Here is a 22,613-nt window from a genome sequence, read left to right on the forward strand (position 1 = left end):
CTGGTCACAAAAAAAAAAAAAAAAAATACGATGAGGACTCTGCGAATATTTCGGTCAAGACCTCCGCTTGACCGTCTTCAGTGCAAATAATAAAAAAGATACAGATCAGATCGTTTTTATATTTATCCACAAAATCATATTTCGCAATTTTTGTCAATACCATGTCTGGTAAGCAATTAGCCTTTAAAAAAGCTTTACATAAAATGAAAGTTTGAAATGCCATTCAGTATTTTATTTTTTATTCAATTACCCTTTCATCATTGCTTAGAAAGCGTCTTTTCCATTTTAGTTTCAGTTCTCGTTTTAAGGTTTGGTCTTAAATTATCCTTTGGATTTTTATCTGTATTTTTTTATTATTTATACTGAAGACGGCCAAGTGTTATTTTATACGCATTAAACATAACAATAGGGTTATTGGGGTTTCAGAGTGTACAGAATCAAATATGCCGAAAATTTTCATTTCTCTGCCTTATGTAACTATTTGGGGAGATGCTTAAACGAATTTTGTGTAAACATAACATTGATACATGTTTCCAATCAGTGAGATCATTAGATAGTTTCCTTAATTCCGGGAAGAATTTAACCCGGGGAGATTTAGTTAGTGGGGTGTATAAAATTTCTTGTTCTTGTGGAAAGTTTTATATTGGTAGGACTCACCAACAATTTATTGATAGACTTATTGAGCATCGCAACTCAATAGAAAAAACCCTACAATTAAAAAGGCCTCCTGAAACTTTTGTTTCGGCTCTGGCTGAACATACATTCTTTTATCCTGAACATTTTATACGATTTGATGAGGCCACAGCTATTTCTAATGGTAGGGGTTTTTCTCAGTGGGCGAGGGAGGCTATAGAAATTGAAAAACTTATGTTTGCTAATCTTTCAATAAATGGGGACACGGGAAATTTAAATATTGACCCAATTTATGATTGTCTTTTGAAAAATGAACCAATAGTCAATAAGGAAATTAAAAATTTACATAATCACCTTGGGGCTAGATTACCTACTAGACCAAAAAGAGTTGCTTCAATATTAGCTTACAAGAGGATAATTTTGCAACAGAATAGTTAATTAACGTTCAGTTTTTGTAATTTTTTCTCAGTTGCTTTGATGTTCTCATTGAAGTAACTCTAATAGCTTCTTTTCCCTACGTGGATCAGTAGCGACAATTGTATTTATTATTATTGGTGGTGGTTTTTATTTGTTTTTAGTTTAGTGTTTTTTCTTTTTATCTTGTGCTGAGGACGCCCAGTTTACATACAGGCGAAATATCCGTGTTGTTTTAGTCTTTCATCTCTTTTTTCTCTATTAGCCGCAGTCCCGTTTGATGTTTTTTTGTTGAGTTTTAGCTCTCTTTGTTGTTTGTTGTTTTACTTCTAAGGGATTCTGGGGAAAATCATCAAGAACAAGAAAGAGGTATTCAGAGAATTTTTCATTTAAGGGGTAGTCTCCCAAATGCTATACTGTTGGTGTAATATACTGCATCCTAGAATAAATGAAATTTCTTAATTGTGTCTTTGAGATTCACAACGGTATCATTGGCTAAGATTTCAATTTTAGATAGAGAGAGCTGGTGGCTGACAATTATGAGATAAGATCAGATTTATTGCAAAAATCCTACGGACCAACACAGCATACAGTCTACAAACAAAGCTCAGGAACAAAATACAACTTTAGATAATATAAATAAAAAAAAAGAAAAAGAACAACAAAAGACAGAAAGTAATTTTGGAAGTAATTTTTTAATTCGTATGGATGGATTCATATTATGTTACCAACTTCACAGACAAGAAACTATTAAACAAAATATTTCATAATGAAATAAAGGTCATGTTTAGCGCCCTGATTATTTTTATTAGTTAAACGTCACCTTGCATTGAATATTGTAGATTGTAGCTTATAAATGGTACGTCCTAAAAATATAGTAAATGGTAAATGGTATTATAAATGTAAAGGATCACTATAAATGTAAATGGTAAATAAGGTACTATAAATGCAAATGGTAAAATATGGTAAAAATAGAGTAAATGGTACGTTATAAATGCTTGCAGGTTAAATCAGAGAGCATCGGCCGTTTTTTTTAACTTATCAAAGGGCTAAGATCTCAATGTAAGAGCTTACTTCTTTCTTCTTATATTATTATTTTTCACTTCATCAGAGTGCTAAGATCTGACAAGTCACAGATTATCTTTTCTTTTTGCTTTACCAAAGTGCTAAGATCTTCCGTCTCGCTGCCAAATAGAACATAGAAGAGAGAACTTTGATGATAATTTCACAGGATTCCTTAGACCACTGATCAGAATAGAATAAAGAAAGATGTGAAAAAAAAATGACCTAACAAGTTAGATTGGATCTCCCAGATTTTCGTCAAAATCCTTTTCTGTCAAAAGATATAAGATTTTAGCAGATCAACGTGAGTTGGTAGTAAAACTTGCTTGTGCTGATAAGGTCCAGCATATTGTGGCTAAAAAAGACAAGGTAGTAATAATTATGTCTGAAGAACAATCAGCGGCTGCTGATGTTGCTGCAATACTGAACACGCTAAATATACGAGCAAAGGTAGTGAGGCCTGAATATGCCGGCATTATCAGGATGACCAAGGCTATGGTGGTCCACAAGTACCTATTCTTGTTAGCAGTGTGGACACTTCAACCAGATTCGGTAATATGTCCGTAGTCCAATGAAAATTAATTTCGAAAGATGAATTAGATCGTGCTGCTAAAGACAGAATCAAGATTCAATATGTTTTATTTCGAGTTACTTTGCCGGCTGAGAAACTGATGCAATGTCACAACTATCGAGGCTTTGGTCATTTTGCTAGAGATTGTTATAATCCAACTGAAGGCAGCAAATATGCCGGTAATCATAGCAACCATGACAGGACCTATGAGGTGCAGTCCTTTACCTGTGCCAACTGTGTTGGCAGTCATCGAAGCAACAGTCTGTCGTATTCAGAGGTCAAGAAACACCAACCAGTTCGAGGGCTTTTTGTTAGAAATGAAACTATACACCTTGCGTCCTAATATGGACTCGTGTCCTAGTGAAATAGTTGCTTAATTTTTCAGAATAGTAATGGCGCCCGGGAGAAATCAACAACTCTTGAGAATTTGTTATTTAAGTATGATATTGTCTGTTTAGTCGAACGGTTGCTTAATGTGGATAATTCTCCGATGCTAGTAGTTTCCTCTGACCATTTATTTTTTGCTTGCTAAAACTACTACTGGCCGTCCATCTGATGGTTTATTAGTTGCAGTAAATAAGAATTTTAAATGTAGTTGTTTTAAATCTAGAGATCTATACCTGGCAGTTGATTTAGGTAGTATTGTTCTTGTATGTGTTTATATGCCAACTAATTATGGAAATGCTACATTTAGCCGACAGTATGCGTCAGCTTGTCAGTCCCTGTCAAAATTACTGCATAATGTTAAGTCATCAAATCAATCAATGTCATACGTGGTGACTTCAACTCAGACCTCAAAGATGCTGCTTCACTATTTACGCATTTGCACCTTTCTTTAATGTCAAGCGACACATTTTTGCTTTCTAAGTCCAAATCTTTCTCTTGCGTTCGTCATTCTGGTTCCACTTCCGATTTTGATTTTATCCTCTCGAATATCCTGGAACTTTAGAGCGTCATTGTTGACGTATGTGATGATATGTTAACAAGTGATCATTTACATTTAAAGTTTTTATGGATTTATTTATACCACAAATCAGTCAACAGCCTCAGTGGTTTTGGAAGATGCATTGAGATAATATTGATATACCACTATGTCAAAGTGTTTTGGATTCTATTCTATCTAGAATCAAAATTCCTTTTCACCTTCTCTCTGCAACGCTGGATCGCAACAACCGGATCTAGATTGCTATCTTACAGAGATTACTCTTCGGTTAAAGTAGCCGTCTCAGCGGCAGTACCATCTGAGAGAATTAGGGTTAGTACACGGATAAAAAGCTGGAGTGATGACCCAGAGCTGCAACTTGCAAAGAACCGTTTCTAGTTTTGGTTTAAGATCTGGGTGGATTGTGGTCGTTCCAGGTCTGGCTTAATATTTAGGATCTTTAAATCGACTAAAAAAGAGTACCGAAAAGCTGTAATGCTCTTCAAGAGAAAGCAAATATCTATTCTCTCTCGTGACATCCGAAATCATCCGCAGCAATTGTAGAGCAAAGTATCAAAGTTCACTTCATCGTCTTGTTCATGTTCAAACCCTATTGATGTAACTTCCTAGGAAAGATGCTTCTCCTCGCTATTCTCTGATAGCCCCCCACCAGTGTGCACAAATTTTCGGCAAATTCTCCTTCACCATTTTTCTCAACTATATCATAGCCGAAATCTTGTTTCCATTACGCCATCGTCAGTTCTTACGCTAATTCGTCTCCTTAAAAAGGCAAAGCTCCTGGTTCTGACGGACTCCAACCTGAACATTTGATTTAAGGTACCGTGAAACTAGTTGAATATATTGCGTTACTTTCTCGAATAGGTGTGATCTATGGTGTGATCTAGGTGTGATCTATTTTAACATGCTAATCAACAATATTTGGCAGTGTCCTCCCAAATTCCGTTGATGCTCTAATCAATCTTTAATTAAACTGATCTTGCAGATCATCAATTTGATTTTTGTGCGGGCCTTGGTGTTGGGAATACATATGCAGTTTTCATTCGAGATACGAGAGAATGAAGAAATCTTTATTTGTTTATGCAACAGATATTTCTAAAGCGTTTGATTCAATCCTACACTCCCAAGCTGTTCTAGCGCTTTGGGGGAGTGGGGTGAACCCATTCGTTTGTACCTCCCTCTGGCAATGGTATCAAAACTCTTCTATACGCGTCCGCGTTGAAAATATTTCAACGCGACTGCTCAAACCGCGTTGAGCAGTCAAATTTCTGTCCGTCGCTGAGCAAAACAGGGCTCAGGGCTAAGTCCTGCAATATTTGATAATCCCATCCACTGTGCAACTCGCAGAATACCGCGAGCCATCCATTTCTTATCGAGCCATCCATTGAGGCAAGTCACCTTTCGTACGCAGATGACATTCTTTTGCTGCCTGATAATTTGCAATCACTGTTGGCTGCTGTGAATAGCTTTCATGCTGGGCTGTCATTTGATTCTTCTACAACTCAATTTCTCGTTTTTGGTTTTCATCACCCTCCCGATTAAAAAATTCAGGTAGGCCCCGATTCAATTTTTGCCACTGCATCTCTCAATTACCTTAGACTTACATTCGGGACCTCGATTCAAGCAACACGATCACTAACAATAAATGTGTTGAAGTCCTATGGATTTCTTTCTAGATTTAAAGGTGAATTTGACAAAACATCGTCTGGTCGGCTTTATAGGTCGCTTTTTGATCCCCATGTGTTTTTTCTGGTGCCATTGTGGGAATTTTTTACCACGTCAGAACGTCAAAAAAATTTGGAGTGTCTTTTTTAAATTTTGTAAGTATTTTCTTCGTGTTCCTATTTGGTCTCGTTATATCTCCAAGCATTACGGAGCTTTTGAAATATATGATAATGGATATATTAGAAAGCAGATTCAGACAGCGATTTGAGTCAGTCGTAGATTTTCCGTTGAGGTGTATTAATCGTTCGTGAGTCATTGTTAGTGTATTTTTTTGTGTTTCTGATGATAAATGTTTTTATTATGTATATTTTTTTGCATACTCCTCTAAGTAAATTTTTGTTTGTATAGAGTTCAAATAAATTACTATTATTATTGATTAGCTAAAAACAAGGCTAGGTTAAAAATACCCTAGCCTAAATAGGCTAATAGCATGTCTTTGTTGAGACCAGTTTGAAAATGTATTGCCTCTATAATATATTTCTAATAGATTATTTTTTTATATTAAGGGTATCACATACTTCTTGCGTTCAAAGTTTGTACTCATTAATCCAGATTTTGCCTACCTTCCACTGTTCTAGCCAACTCTACCGTCCTGTCCTGTTGTGCTCGTTTTGGGCTCTTTTCCCTAAATGGCGGGGGCTGTTTAAGGGTATTTCCTTAATTCAACCACATATTTAGACCTGCAGCATTGAAGGAATTTTTTTTCCCGAACGTTGTTAATTACTTTCTAATGTACCTTATGCAGAAGAATAACACCCAGTAATCCTCTATATATGTTAATATCCTGCTAGTGCTTTCAGCACTGTCGATGTTTATTGTAGCTCATGGGGGGGGGGGGGGTGAGATCATGTGGTGGAACTATCCTGGTCAATATGTAAACAATTGTCGGTGATATTTCTTCTTTCAGAAAAGTAAGTGAGGAAATTCTTTTCTATCAAGTATGATCTTAAATCTTTTTTTTTGTGTCGGAGGGGGGGGGATTTTCGGGGGTTGAGTTCTCAGGGTACTTTTTAGAATCTCTTGTGACGTGGCAAAGGGGTAATGTGACTTTTTCTGTTACCATATTTTATTATGACAGGACTAGTATTTGTCACTCCCTTCTCAAAAGTTTTCACCCCATGAGATGGCCATTAAATAGATGTTGTAAGTTTCTTAGCTATAATAAATTTTTCTCGATATGTTCTTCAAATGTATACGCCATCGTTACATAATTACAATTGAAAATTTCCTTTTCCAGCACAATATCAAGAAAACCTGCCAATACTACTTCATCAACCACGCCTAAACTACCCATTCCCAAAACTGAAGCGAATAAGCATGGTAGCTCCCGAAAACCGAACCTGCCATCAATGAAACAGCCACTTAGGCCAGCTTTGTCAACGAATGATTCTAGTTTGAAGAATTCTTCTACAAAGTAAGACAATATTTTTGATACTAAGAGAGTGGCGAACAAAATTCTGTTTTGTAGGTCTGCGATACAAGATCACCGTAGTCATGAAGTTGCATATAAATACAACAGGGGGGTCATTTTTATAATCAGCAACTTTCAAATTAATGCTACAAACCAAACTACCTCCTTATGTTTTGAAAGGTGCAACTTCTTGATCAAGATTTTAGCATGAATAGTCTAAGTTATGGCCTTCTCGATGTATAATGTTTGGTCATTTATAGTTTTGGTCGTGCTCACTCTTCTCAGAAGCTATATTGAATTTTATAGTAGAAAGAGGAAATCCACTCCTTGAGACTATTCTGGACTTCCCCCCCAGTGGCGAAATTTCGTAAAATCCCGGGGGGGGGGAAGTTGGAGCCGATTTCCAGAAATAAAATGGAAATGACAGTGAAAACAGAAAAAAGTGTCATATAGAGCCATAAAGAGAACTGACCCATTTCTATGGATGCTTGAATTATAAAGGTTTACCTTAGTCTTTGACAAAATTTTTGAAAAACTATATCATGGCAATTTACGCCCCTGCCCCCCCTTTTCTTGAAAATTATTGCCTGACAATACCATAAACGAATTACGTTCAAAGGTTTCTTTTACAAAATGAACCAATATTAACAAAATAAACATTAATATTTAATAAAATAATATTTGAGTAAGGCAGTGGTTGTCAATATTTTCTATTTAGTGCCATATTTCGACTTAAGATTATCATGTAGACTGGAGGTTGCATACATACCCAATATTGTGGCCCACCTTATAATGGAAAACTTACAAATTGCAACTATGATTCAAACTACTCTTTAATTTGTCATACTTACTGAACAAAATTGTTTTAGTCAATTTTGAAAATCATGCAAGTCCAAGGAAATGCTCAACAACCCCCAAGTTTATAAATATCTAAACTTGATTAATTTCAATCAATGGTATAAATAATTAATTATATTGAATGAGTTGTATACTCAATTATAAATAATAGGATGTTATTCGAGACGCAAGACTGTTGAAAGTGCCTCTTTTTAGCTCGTTGGGAGGACTTTTCTCTTTATGACCTGTTTTGAGATCCTGACTCAGGCTTAAATAAGAATGAGGTTCAAAACTTGACGAAAAAATTATTTCAAACTTAATCGGAACACTACAATTTATTTTAAACTTCAATGGAACATTAGGAAATAATTCTCCTGTCAGTTTGATGAAGTATTTAGAAAATATATATTTGATCATCTTTAATAAATTTTCAGTTCGTCTCATAACAACTCGTCGGGCGTTGGTAAACAGATCAAAACAAATCGGCAAGTCCCCCTCAGAGCTACGAGTTCTCTCCAACCCTTTGTTAGAAGCTTCTCTAGTGTTGGCTCTTTGTCTACTAACGAATCTTCTGGTAAGTACAGAACTTTAATGCCTAGAATCCACCTGGAACTAGATGCCGTGCTGTCCTGGCCAAGTGCCTATTTGTCACTTCTAATAATTGCGGCCCATCTTAAGATAAAATTGGTTTCTTGGGGGAAGAAGGGAGGAGGTTTCGGTCAGAGCTGTGTAGATATGTATGTAAAATCTGGCTTTCTGATACTTAGACACCTCTCTCTGTTCGTTTTATCCTTCGATACTCACAATTATAGCCTAAAAAACTCCCTCCGCTCATTATGGCTGGTAGGCTGCGTCTTTAGCCCTTGCAAATAGAGTCTGACATCACATCCATCAGCTCGCTATGGCTTGCAGATTGGGCCTTTGGCGGTTGCCCGCTTGTTATCCTTTTTTTCTTTTGTAGTTTATGTACTCTGTATTTTATAGCCCAAATACGCATTCTCATCATTCTAAATTATTCTGCAAGATGTAGTTTTGCTGCAAGTTACTGAAAGACTAATAAATAGACAAATAAACACACACACATTTATGTTCTTATTACTAGTCAATTCTGTGTTTTGTATTATTGTATTTGATTGTGGGTGGGAGGGGGAGCAATTGAAGTATCCAGTTACATTGCTCCACCAGGACTCAGAGATTCGTCAAGCTTAGCCTTTCAGACCTTTCCAAGGGATGGCAGTATACCTTTCTTGGGAGAATGGGTTTATAATAATTATAATTTATTTGTAACTTTAAAAAAAAAAGAAGAAAGTGGAGTACTGCAATGGCGAAAATTCAAACAAGTACAATAACACTAAAAACAAATCACCAAACGAGTAAGGGCACTGTGGACGGTTAGATACTTGTGGGTAACGTAGGGTAGTTTGCCAGCAAACTCCATAAGTTTCAAAACGATGTCGAGGAGTACACACAGATCTGAAGTTTCGATTTCTAAACCAGGGTGGTAGATGTAATAAAAAACGGGATAAACAAAAATAATATGATTGGATATTCTTTTTATGAAAATTTGGAGTATACCCCGGAAAGAAGCAAAACCAATTTTCATAATAAATGAAAAGCAGTGAAATATTAGATATTAGTTACGGAGGGCCCTGTGTGTAAATTTGTTGAATTTGAAGGCAAACTTTTAAAATAATGGCCTATTATGTCAGCAGCACATGCAGTGTAACGTACCTTTTTCTGGATAGTTAAACTTTAGCTATTATATCTTGTACCACATTTTTTTAGCGTAATAAACTCTAGATAAAAGTCTAAGATTATAAAACTGAAGTCTAGTTGGTACTATTATCCTTGAGCTATTGAGACAGCTCAGTTATACATCTTGAAGCCTGGTTTGTGATATCACATTTAAGTGCCAAGGACATCAAAATAATTTTTCCCCCTGGATCCATCTTAGGTTTATTAATGCCTGTAAATTATATCTTTTGCGATTTTTTTTAAAGTTGTTTCAAAGTTGTGAAATTTTAGGGCAGTACCACATTTTTTGTCAGCGCTGCCACGTTGAACCGTGACAATAAATAAGCAAAACTAATTAGTTGAATTTGATAGCGCTGTTGTCTGTAAAACAAACATTAACAGTCGATTGACTTCCAAAGGCAACTACATCTTCAAAGGAAAACTACACTCTAGGCTATTCGGTGCCAGATTTTTAGCTGAGTTTTGGCTGATTTTCACCCACATTACCTGAAATCCGCCTGTGCCTCCAGGAGCACACGAGTCATCAAAGAGCAGCTAATCTTACGGCAAGTTTGGTGCTGCCAGTGTAGCCTCCTGCTGAGGCTGGTTTGAGGTGACTAGTTCTCGCAGGTCCGTCTGTTACGTCCAGTGCATGGTGTTTCTGGAGGTTCCCAGCGGACCGCTGCATTCGGTAGCCGAGGATGGTCCATACATAGTACATGGCCAAGGCATCTCCATTGCTGAACTCTTATGACATCTGTCACAGAGGCTGACCCGTTTTATTACAGATAGATTGATTGGTTATCCTCTGCTGCCAGTGGATGTTGAGAAGTTCTTTTGATTTTCACCCAACTTTTTTTTAATTTGCCGCCACTTGCCACCTTAGTTTCCTTAGATATGTATGTTCTTGGTACCTTAAGGATTCACATTACGATTTTACTGAATGTGTCTTTCGATAAGTAAAATCATCTATCTGAAACACTGCCTTCCGAGTTCTAACTAAAGTAAAAGTATTCATTCCTTTAATCTTTTTTTTTCATTACTCATCAAATTTATTTACCACTTCTCAGTGCTGACTAAAATGGGCTTAAAAACTCCTGCTCTACTGCTTTATCCCAAAAGCTAATTATTCTATTATTGGTTGCAGTGATTTCTTCTAGATGCAAAATTTAAACTTAATGTTTCTTGGGTCTCATCTGGTACCGAGATACCTTTGATTTTTATCTTGAGTGCATTCGTACCCTGAATTAGGATAATTAATTGTAGTTTGCTTGCCTGTAGTCAGGTCAGTTGTCGTTTTGACTATAGTCCTGACCAATTCCGAACGTTTAAAGTTTGCTTCTTTGTCAGTAAGGCAATTGTCACGTTGTCAGGCAAATGTTTAAATCAAACTTTAATGAAGTCCTTTTTAAATAACCTAAGAACACCTTTATCAAAACTTCTAAGATCAATGAGAGTCTGCACTGACTCAACTCAGTGACAAGATCTGCGAAAAGTCAACGATGATTCGAAGATAAAACGATCAGAGCATAGTCAGGTAAATACAACCATATGCGTTTATTTCAGAAACTGCACACATCACAGCGCCACGAACGGACATGGTCAGCGGAGTTAACTGTTGATTAATTTCTTAATAACATCATTCAGAGGCGCCATTTGGGCCACATCTTGGGATGGGCATGGGGCATTTGACAGAACTTGAGACTTTTATTATGAATCTAAACTACTTTCAAAGTTTACAATGATTAATAGCAAATAGCGTAATTACCCCAAGGGTCGTCAGGTAATCACGCTCTTTGGCTAATAGGCGTGCAGTTAGTTCAAATCATTTGAACAGAATGGATTATGTTGGACATAATGGATAATTATGCCCGGAAAAGGGCCCTTTGTGGTGAAAGCTTAGGCCCCCCTGGAAAATCTAGGGTGGGCATTTGCCCCCCCCCCCCAAATAGCGCCTCTGACATCATTCACTACTTGGGTTTCTACATTTCCACCGCATGTGCGACCAGCCATCGCTAAAAATTCGTCATTGCGCAAGTGAGAAGGAGGAGCCAAGCAGAAATGCAGAATACATAATTTTTCCGTAAGCTTTTTAATAGAGAATAATAGGAGTGTACATAACTGTATATATATACTTAGGCTGTGGATCAGAGCTCCTGTGGCTACCGAAGGTAAAACGCTTGACGTTGAAGGTAAACCTGGAGTTGGTGAAGTAGTAACTAATTGTGCTTGATTAAGAATAGCAATTATTTACTTTTACATTTTTGATCAGATTTATCCTTATTCTATAACATCAAAGTTAGTAAAACGCAATGACCAAGTGAAACCAACCTTATCCCCATGTGAAGACACATGGGGCTATATTACCCCTATCATCTACCACTAATGTTTCAAGAGTATTTTTGTTCTATCCCTCTCATAAAAAACTTCAAGTACTTTTATATACTTATATACTCCACTACTCTCTTATACTTAAAGTAAAATGAAAAATATACTAATGACTAGAACTGTTGATTGTGATTTAAAAATCTGATAAAAACAGCTATTGTTGCTGAAGGTTATAGTAACGTTGTTGAAGAATGAAGAACCTTCAATCAGGGTGGTTGAATCACCCTATGCGATATGCGAGTATTTATACACCCTATATGTGCGATATACACACATATCGATTTAGATGATATACACCCTAGCATATGCGAGTATTTAAGCATAGGCTGGTCAACATGCCATTTTTTCATTAACGGTTTTCTCTTTTTTGCCTCATTTTCTTGTTTTGGCCCTTTATGCCATATGCGTTCTTATTTCACACGACAAGAATCGTACTTAACGTTATTTATGTCCAATAAAGAAATGTAAATACTAATAAGGATCTGAATTTTTTGATTTCACATTTGGAAGCTTTTACCAATGGTAGAAAAATAAGTAAAAAACAAGATTAAACAAGTTAATGTATACTAAAAAAAGGCATAATAATCTCATTTTTCGTTATTAATTACAAAATATTACCTGTTATATTTTTATTTGCACTTTTTCGTTTTATTTCCTCTTCACTAATTTCATTTCATTTCATTTTCATCAATTTTTGTTTTAATTTAAAATGGAAAGGCAGTGGGCTCTAAGGAATCACTTGCCTCCTTAATGGCTACTTATTGAAACTATTCTAGGGGATTTTCAGACAATCAAAACTCTTATAAGAATATTTGATGGAATCGGTCACATTTCGTACATCATCACCAAGCTTTTGGTCAAATTTCCGCTTTGACAATTTCTCTGAAAAAATCTCTATATTATTATGGACGTTTTTATTTTTTTCTTTTTTCTTTTTTTTTAGACGCATCAAGAACATCTGTTGCATCTCCTGCACAAAAGATGTCATCGGCTCCTGCTGCTGCATCAACCCCGGCTTTAAGAACCAGCAGACTAAAACCCTTACAGACCCAAACGCCATCTAAAGTGCCTTTAGCTCTAACAGCGTAAGATTGACTTTCAGTTATTCCGGTAGGACTGTTAGCACGCTCCTGAAAATATATACAAATTATCGACCACAATTATATCGATTTGATGTTTTTATTTGCAGGACAAAGGAGGAATTATTGACGCATTTTCACTGAATTTTCAAATTGGGGGAGGGCGTAAGGATTTCATCCAGGAGGAGGATCTTGAAAGCTGATAAACTCCATCTTGATGATCGATCTTTTTTCGGATGTTGCTGATAGATTTATCCTTTAGTATAATTTTAGGTGGTGCGGGGGAGGGGGAGGGTTCTCATCTCTCCTCTGTGCAGAAATGGATGGAGTGACTTTCAGAAATTATGAAAACGATTTGACGGTTTTGCCCACTGTAATTTATTGTTCAACGGCGAGGACATTCCAAGAAGGTTATTCACTATCTTGGGATGTTTTCTTTATTGAATTTATTGTGTATTATATATTCACTAAGTTATATATCAAATTATTTATTTAAAAAAAATCACAATTTTTAAATCTAGAATAAAAACTAATATAAGAAAAATGTAATAAAACTTTATTATTTGTTAGAAATTTTAATTGATTATTCATTAAATTATAAAGTTATTTATTAAGTTATCTATATAATGTATATAGACACTATATATTTAACAAATTTACCATTTTTTATTTTTCAAATTTGTTTATTCAGTTGTATTTTTGAACAAAATTTTAACCCATTTATAAGAAGATTGGCGTTGATTCTGTTTTCAAGGCACATATTGAGATCAGTATTTCATTATTGATCTCTCCCACTGTAAAAATTAACAGGCTCCTAAGAGTGCGTACGCGATTGTTGGAATGTTGAAATAGCTTTTATAAATATAAAAATATTTATAACTTACTTAAAAGTATTTATTTATTTATCTGCAAATTTTCCCCGAGAACAACACTACGATTTTTCGTAAAAAAATATAATATTAAAATATAAGAATACCATGCCACAAAATATAAACTATAACGCCATGAAACTGCTGTTTTCTCTTTTTCCAGAAAGTTTGTATAATTAAGAAAAACAGAAGATAAGTTGGATGGGATTTTTCAGTACTTTATTTTGTTGTTTCCAAATGCCTTATATTAACCAGACTTCCAACGTCAGTAGAGTTAGCTGAAGAAACCCAAGACGAGTTATATTTTCTGTGGATAGCACGTATCGGATAAAATTTTGTATCGGTAAAAAAATAAACCGTTCAAAATAGATAATAAGTGCAATAAGTCCAACGAAGGTAAGAAGATCTTTGCCACCCACAAAGAAATGATGCATGCAGTTCCCCTAAAATAGTGTTGTTTGTATTTGTGGTATTTTTTAATAGATGAATGAAACCAATTTATTGTAAAAAATAATTAACAAAATATGTAAAAATGGTTACCAAATAAGCTCTGGGGATCCTGTGAGGTTATTGTATGCAATAAATTCCTCCATAAAGCAACCAAGAGACAAAAAAAAATGTTAACATGAATAAATACACAGAGAGTTGGATAATTAATATAGTCCCTCTAAGCCTAGCAAATATATAAATTATGTTCACAAGGGGGTGCGAAAAAACAAAATATGTAAATTTACCTTAAACCATCCTAAGGGAGGGAGAATATGACCTCGAGCAGTGGTGTCTTTGGGGAGGGGGGGGGGGCAGATGCCACCCAAATAATTTATTAAGTAGCTTTAAAACTGTTGCTCGTCTTAAGTGTCAAATTTGCTCTTTATTTTGAGCAGATAATTTATTTTTTTGTCAATTCCTGCTCATCTTCAACATAAGGAAAATGAGAGAAATAGGGATCCTTTACTTTCGTAATATGCACCACATTAATGTTTTTCCAAATATACTGCCTTTGTCATCAAGTAAAAAATGTGAGCCTAGTTAATGGCAAAATTGAAAAATGTCATATGCTTCCTGCTTCACCACATTTGCTCATGTCAATTTTTTTTCTCTGATATATAAGGTGCTTTTACTTTCTAAAATCTATAAGTTCAAGATTAGATTCTCTTGTTTTAAAACTCAAAAAAGGAAATGAGTATACCCTTTACATCTGCTAATAGGACAGAAATTGAATCGTTGAAGAGTAGAAAGGTAGATATACAGTGATTATAATTTTTTGAATGAAAAGGAAGTCAATGAAAATGAAATAAGACTTAATGCTTTTTGTAATGATAATCGCACAATAACTAGATAGTCCAAATCGGTTGTAGCTTGGTAATGGAATTTGGTAGAGAGGGGTTCGCTCCAGGAATCATTCAATTGTTTTAATTTTTATTTCCAGTATTTAATTGAAACTCAGATTCTATTATTTGTCATTGAAATGCCTAATAAGTACTGATAACGTCATATTCCTTGCGTTTTGGATTCACATACTGCCGCATAAATATTGAACTGCCTCTATGTACAGTACCAAGATGACTTCTCGCTATTTTCGCGCTTCTAAATATTTCTTCTAATCAGCCCCAAAAAGAAAATTGACCTAAATGTTCTAAGAATTATGACAGAAACTATTGCATTTCACACAACACCAGCGCTAATTGTGGGAAAATTATCTCGGGATCAGCATGCTGTACGAAATGTCGGCTGAGAATATAATAAGATGAATTTAAGCAAAATATGTATATTTTTCTCACATTTTAAAATTTTTGTAGCGGTATAAGTGGTACAAGCTTATTATTAATAAGCGGTACATATCTATTGTTATTAGTTTGATCATGCAGCAATAGGAGACTGTGTTTTGCTTATGAAGGGAATTATAGACATTAAAACGATATTCAGTGTAACCCCCTCCGAAAGCGTCTACCCCCCTTACCCTGATTTGCACAAGATAAACTTTTTTATGATTTTACAGAATTCTTTTTTTAAAACGAAGATACGAATGGGAAGGTAATTTTCAAACTCTAATAGTCAATTTTCCCTTCTAGTGGGCATCCCTGTCAATTTTTAACTAATTTAAGGTTTATACCACAATGATGCCAAGAATTGTTCAGATTTTCTGGATATTCTTTGTCAAACATTGCCCAACGGATAAGTTAATATTCCTAACTTTATTTTTCGTATACTTTCAAATTTAAAATACGGTCACTGTTTAAATGTGGGAAGTATGTTACAATATAATGTTTTACAAACTATGATAATATTTAGACATACCCTGTATCTTTACTTAGACAGCGCTTCTGCGCTGCCTATGATTTTCGTTTTGGCTTTGGCCTGCTGATATCAATTCTATCTATTAAGATAAATCGGCGAACCCCCCTACAAATCATTTTGGTAAAAATCTATAACTGATGTTTCAATAATTCACGTATATTATAAGTTTAGTACAACAAATTAAATTTTACAGAGTCAAAATCTTCAAAATTACGAGCAAATGAATAGCGCGATACCCGGGACTACTAGAATAGAGCTTGGTTCAATTATGAGATTGAGCATTCTGTGCTCGGCGTGGGGGTTTGGAGAATTGGAGGGGTGATGTGTACTGCAGCATTAGTGGTGAATTTGGCTGAATAAAGCCGAGTGTATGCGACCCATTCGAGAGCTTGTTTACGCTATACTAACGTGTTATATATATTAGACTAACGTGTTATAGCGACCACACCTAAGAAGTGGGTTTAGGTTAATAATAATGAAATATAACAAAATAAGATGAAAATGTAATACTTCACTAACAAAACTGTAGAAAGCACAAAACGGAATTATGAAAAGCAGGCAGCCCAAAACGTATTGCATGAAACACCTAACCTAACCACCTGTATATATTGAATATTTAATTAAAATATACCTGCATAGATACGGTTTATTTCGTTCAGGCTGAGATGATTATCTCCGAGTGGACACAAAAACTGGTTCCATTACAGATCAAGAACAAAACATGGTCGCTATAACACGTAAGTACCGGTCTTGTTGTAATGCCTGTTGTGCAAACAAGCATTATAAATACTTTGTATATATATAGCCTCACAGCCGGCCCACGGGACAAAGTCAATGCTAGCCCTCTAAATACAATTCCTACCTACAGGGGAAAAGCCAGCTTTTTATTAGCACAGGTACGCCCTTTAAGCTCTCGAATAAGGCGCCATGTTGATCTAACCCAAAGACTCCGCCTGACATTACTAGATTAAATTACGTTTAATTAATTAATAATTACCAGCGTAATTACGCTGGTTAAATTACGCTAGGAAGAGTGTTTTCATTATCCTTTAATTTATTTCTGCGTTTCCCCTAATTCCCCCGATAGACTGTTGAGTTTTCCCAGATGTCTTAGAAATTTAACGTTCAAAAAATAAAGCTAACACGAGATAGAAATTGTTAACTTTCATTAGTATTAATTTTTGTGGAGATTACCGAGAGTCCAATTTTTTAGACAGTCCTAAAAAATCCGTGGATAATGGAAACACTGGTCAGAAAAACCAATAAAAAAGAAAAAAATATCTCAATTAATGGCAAGTACATAGTTTGAGATAAGTTGTCAATATACTGAATTGAATTTAAAATAGAGACAGATGTGGAAATAGAACATGTCAAAAAGCTTATGCATGACCGACCTGGGTCACAAGTTACGCCCAATGATTAAATAGGAATTAATAATGAAAAAATATATATAATAATGATATAAAAAATAATATAAAATAATAATAATGATGATAAAATAAAATGATTAAATAAAAATAAAACAGAAATAATAATGAAAAAAAAGTGATGCCGGTTGACAAATTGTATTTTAGTGGATTTACAATTTGCTTAAATTTATAGGAGATGCGGAACGGCCTGATGTTCATGAAGATAAGAGACATTCGTATCACTTAAAGTAGCCTTATTGTGTATATAATAAAATAAGGTCTTTGGTCTAGCCCTTCATTTATCTTCGGGGTTATTCAAGAAAGCTTAGGGGTTTAAGTAAGTTAATCAAGTGTTCGTACTAACATCCTGAAGTTTCAACATTAAGGGGCCATCCTACTTGTGACGGATGGAGTCAAGCCCTTCAATTATCTTCGGGGCTATTCAAGAAAGTTTAGGGGTTAAAGTAAGTTAATCAAGTGTTTATACTAACCTCCTGAAGTTTCAATATTGAGAGGCCATCCTACTAGCAAGCGATGGAGTCTAGCCCTTCGGTTATCTTCGGGGTTATTCAAGAAAGTTTAAGAGTTTAAGTAAATTAATGAAGTGTTTGTACTAACCTTCTGAAGTTCCAGTATTAAGAGGCCATCCTCCTTGCAACGGATGGAGTCTAGCCCTTCAGTTATCTTTGGGGTTATTCAAGAAAGCTTAGGGGTTTAAGTAAGTTAATCAAGTGTTAGTTCTAACATCCTGAAGTTTCAACATTAAGAGGCCATCCTACTGGCATACAACATTAAGAGGCAAGCAACGGATGGAATTATTGGGATCACTTGTGCTGATAGGTGAGGGCTGTCTCCCTCATTATGTGTAATACGATTTTCTTCCTGGCAGCAGAAAACGCGTTTAATAGATAATGACGCTCAAGTGATGTCAAAGAAGGCTACTACCATGAACAGGAAGTCCCTGGAAGATGTTCGGTCTACAGCAGCGGAGAGGTCATCTTAGATAGGGACTGTGTTGTGCCGGCTTGGGAAGATCCAAGTCATAGTAGGTCTATTTGTAGTTCGTTCGGCAGTCAAGTCTGTAACTTACCAATTCATTTCCCTCTAAATAACCTGTATTTTAGGATGAATACGCAGTCATTTGAATGAATATTTTTTTGGCTTGAATGTCCACAAGGCGATGCACCAACTAGCAGCCCATGCTAGGATTGCAGTCGAAATAACTGTTAGGAATGTTAATAAATGTTACAGGCATTTTAATATGAATAGGCTATTTTAACGCAATAAAACGGAGCTCTAACCTAACTTTGTCTTAATTTGTGCTTATTATGTTGAAATATGTAAACAATAGTTTATTCGGGCTGTATAAATATTATTTTTTTCTTTATTGTTGTCATTATTACTTTTTTATGTGTGATTACTAAGTGTCCTCGGTTATATGCTTATGACCGTTGGTACATCAAATATATTAATATTTTTGTTTTGGATACATCCATTTATTTTCTTTATATTTTTACAGCTCGTTTGCAAGTCCAATTGCTCCTCCGCCTAGATTTCAGCTAGAACGTCAAAAATCACTCCCAGTCTCAAATATTGGGAAAAGAGTATCACCTGTCAAATCCAGCAATGTTTTATGTGAAAAGACCTCAAGGAGTGTCAATTCAGGACAAACCCAGAAATCGAGCCTTGTAAGCATTTTTTTTTATTCATTTAGTTTTATCATTATGATAATGAATATGACAATGTTTATGCTCAGTGTTTATAAAGTAGAAAGAGTGCTGATTGCACAGGATAGTGTACACAGACGCGCTTGTATACGCATAACTGCGCTTTTTCTTTTGGTGACTCTATGTTCCAAGGCGATTTATTTCAAAACGTTTCCATCGCGTGTAATTTGAAATATTTCCTAAAAATAACATTTTCTAAATCTGTAGTCCAAGATTTATCCTGTCTCCCAAATTTCACCAAAGTATGCTAAATAAGCTAGGTGAATATTGCCCCCCCCCCGTACATTCTGAAAAATCCCTTTTTTGTGTTTTCATGGAAAAGCGTGTTTTTGTATTTTTGTCAAAGAAAATCATCTTTATACCTTTTATCAACTCTTATCTAGTCTGTTTGAATTTAATAAAAAGCAAAAAAAAAAAAAATCCGATTTGCTTTTTGAGTTTCAAATATGTACCATTATATTAAGATTTGCATTTGAACATTGAATTTGACCCCCCTCTTCCATGCAATGCACCTTTGGGGAATATGCATCCCCAAAGGTCATGCAGGATCAATCCATATTAACGAAAAAAACATTGATAGCCTATTGGCCAAATGCAACGCTTTCGAGATATTAACTTTTAACATTTCTGTTTTTCTATTTACATTTTTCGTTCTTCAACTCTTCAAAGGGCAATGGATGCTTATCTATCTTCTAATTGGCTAGCCTTTTAAATGTCCAAATTGGATTTTTTTTTGCTTTTGCTTGGTAGGACAGGAAGGGCCAATGCCGCTATAAATATTTATGAACTATTCAAGGTAGTTTTAAGATAAGCTGTAAATTTTTTCGCGCAGAAATTTTGTTTTAGTGCGATTCAGCATCGCTAGTTGCATTGTCTTCGATAATTTCTTTATTTAGTTACTATTCAATGGCAAAACCTACTTTCCTCCGTTTTCGAATTTTAATTTTTATGGAATTTCTTCTCGAAAGTGAAATTTTAAAATGACAATGATCGATTTTGCCTCTGAACATCTCGGTATTTTTAAAACGTCATTTATACAAAGCTGTAAACACTCTCAGCCCTTGTTTCATTTGTGGTGTCATATTCATAAAAATGAAGTCTTTATTTACTTAATAATTAATAAAAGTAGATATCAACGACTTAATTTTATAAACTAAAACTATAGTTAAAACCCAATAAGGCTTACTTTATTAGCTTTCGCCTCCCCCCAAAAAATGCAAGGAATTAAACCAGTTCTGTAAACTGTAAACTCTTTAACTCATAAGTTCTGTAAACTCTGTCAGCTTAAGAGAAGTAGACATCAGAAACATCAATATAATTCAATTATTGCCATAAAAGGTCAATCAAATTTTGGTCGTATTCCTCCCCCTGTAGATTTTGGTCGTATTCCTCCCCCTGTAGAGTTCAAGTATTTTCATGGTGGTCTTCGAAGGGGATTTTATTTAACAAAAATTCACACGAAACAGCGACTTTTCACGAGTTTAAATATCTCATGATGATATTAAGACTTCCACTACTCAGAATTCGACAACTTGATCGGGATCGACAATACCGAAAAAGTAATGAATAAAATTTGTGGAACTTTAATAATATACTAAAAATTCTAAGTTGGAAATCTTGGAAAGTCCTTGGAAAATTAAATTTTTGTTAGAGACGTATCATCAGCAACTATATATAAAATGATTAAAATTGTTTTTGTTGGAGGGCAAGCCCAGCCTAGAAGTGGAAGTTAATTTTGTTTTTGCTATTTATTTATGCATAATTCATTTTATTTTTTATTTGTTAAATATGTGTATTATTATTATTATTATAAACAGTTCTTTATGATCTGATTTTTGTCTTGCCTCTTTCGACGAGTTTGTTGATTTTTTTTTTTCTGTATTATCGATTTAAAGATTTTATAAGCGTTATAATTGTATCTGTCGTTTTATTTCGTGTTACAAGTGACTAGTTATCATAATAGTTGGAATTAATTTATTTTTAATAAGTGTATTTAATCTGTTCCATGTGATTCAAACTCTATGCTACTATTCTAAAATAATATGTTCAAGTAAGGAGTGACTCGGGCCAATAGTAACCGAAACTCTAAAAAACGGATTTTGATAACAATATATAAATCAAAAGAATTGATTTTTATGCTGATTACTAATATATAAAGTTCATTAAGTTAAATTCTAGCCATCAAAGGTCTCGAGCCTCAGAAAACTTGCCGGATTTTCGAAAAAGGGGTGAGGGACACCTGAAAAAGACAAGTGATCTTAACAAAATTACACCATCAAATTCATGGGTGATGACATGACCCAAAGGAAAGGGCTAGTTCCTAGGGAAATAGCGGTTAGTTACGTAATTTGCCCATGTTGTTCACATATAGTATCCGTTATTGGAGAATATACGGAATTTTAGGAGTAATTTTCTGCGGGCAGGAGGAATTAATCAGTCGAAATGTTACACCTGGGGGGGATTTCCTGGCGTGATACGAAAAACAGTAAGAAATTAAATAAAAAGAACAGGTTCTTCAGCTGAAAGTAAGGGGGAGCATTGAAAGTAAAAAATAACAGCAATTATTCTGTATATGAGGGGGCTGTCCCTTCCTCATCCCTTCTTTTTGACACTAAAGTCTTAAAGCTCTTTGAAAATACTTTTCATTCAAAATCAACGACCCTGTTGTTTTAAATCAGGACTCAAAGTCAAATTCTAGCGTAAAGAGCAATGGTTGAGAAAGGGGCAACCCCCTCATACAGAACAATTTCTGTTTGTTTTAAGTTGTAATGTTTATGGACGGATCCAGGATTTTCTCTAGGGGGAGGGGCGCATATTGGAGATGGTCGTAAATTTAATCAAAAATCTGATGAGGGTTAAAGATCTAATAAATCTGTTGAAATTAAAATGGTAAAATAATATTGAAACAAAAAATAGTAAGTTATAAAAAATCCCATATATAAAAAATGTGATATTTAATATTTTCTGCGTAATTTTTGCCTTGGCACTTCTGACCACTATAGCGAGTGAGTTAAGCTTTTTATTGTCCGGGAAAAAAGGTCTTGAACCATCTTTTGGGGTCATGCACTCTTTGTGACAATTTGTATAGGTCAAACCATTTAGCATGTCGCCTATTTCTGTGGCATCGCTTAGTAACTATGATATTAATAAAGAGTAGGAACTGAAGATAAAGATACAACTTGTTTATTCGTGAAAGATATATCAAACTTTAAATACTAGTTCTTTTAGTGGTGTAACAAGAAAAACAGAACGAAGAGATAAAAATACATAGAAGACATCTAAAACGAGTGTTTTAAATATAGGCAATAAAGCAGGATCCTTTGTCCGATAGGGCGAGGGTTCGAATCATAGTGTACCCAATTATTTGGTTCGGGACAGGGGTCAGTGGCGTGACTCAGTAAGCTCAGCCAGAGTCGACCCAGTTCTAAGTGGATACCTGGAGAAATCTGGGAAAGGTAAGCAGGAAGAATGTGCGAAAGTACAGGATGGTTGCCCCCCCCCCCCACCCATTGCACT

General features: G+C 35.1%; 2 protein-coding genes across 2 annotated transcripts in view; one reads left to right on the top strand and one right to left on the bottom strand.

Moving 5' to 3' along the window:
* LOC136032699 (girdin-like) overlaps nucleotides 1-22,613 on the bottom strand; it is a 149,073-nt gene that overhangs the window by 59,225 nt on the left and 67,235 nt on the right. The gene's annotated exons all lie outside the window — the stretch shown is intronic.
* The window catches only part of LOC136033359 (vitellogenin-like), a 71,572-nt gene that overhangs the window by 44,853 nt on the left and 4,106 nt on the right, over nucleotides 1-22,613 (top strand). The window contains exons 5-8 of the mRNA XM_065714151.1: nucleotides 6,583-6,759; nucleotides 8,028-8,167; nucleotides 12,659-12,800; nucleotides 18,890-19,058. Of these exons, the coding sequence (XP_065570223.1) occupies nucleotides 6,583-6,759; nucleotides 8,028-8,167; nucleotides 12,659-12,800; nucleotides 18,890-19,058 (628 nt within the window). The remainder of the gene's footprint in view (nucleotides 1-6,582; nucleotides 6,760-8,027; nucleotides 8,168-12,658; nucleotides 12,801-18,889; nucleotides 19,059-22,613) is intronic.

The sequence above is a fragment of the Artemia franciscana genome, chromosome 11, assembly GCF_032884065.1.
Source record: "Artemia franciscana chromosome 11, ASM3288406v1, whole genome shotgun sequence".
Taxonomy (NCBI): Eukaryota; Metazoa; Arthropoda; class Branchiopoda; order Anostraca; family Artemiidae; genus Artemia; species Artemia franciscana.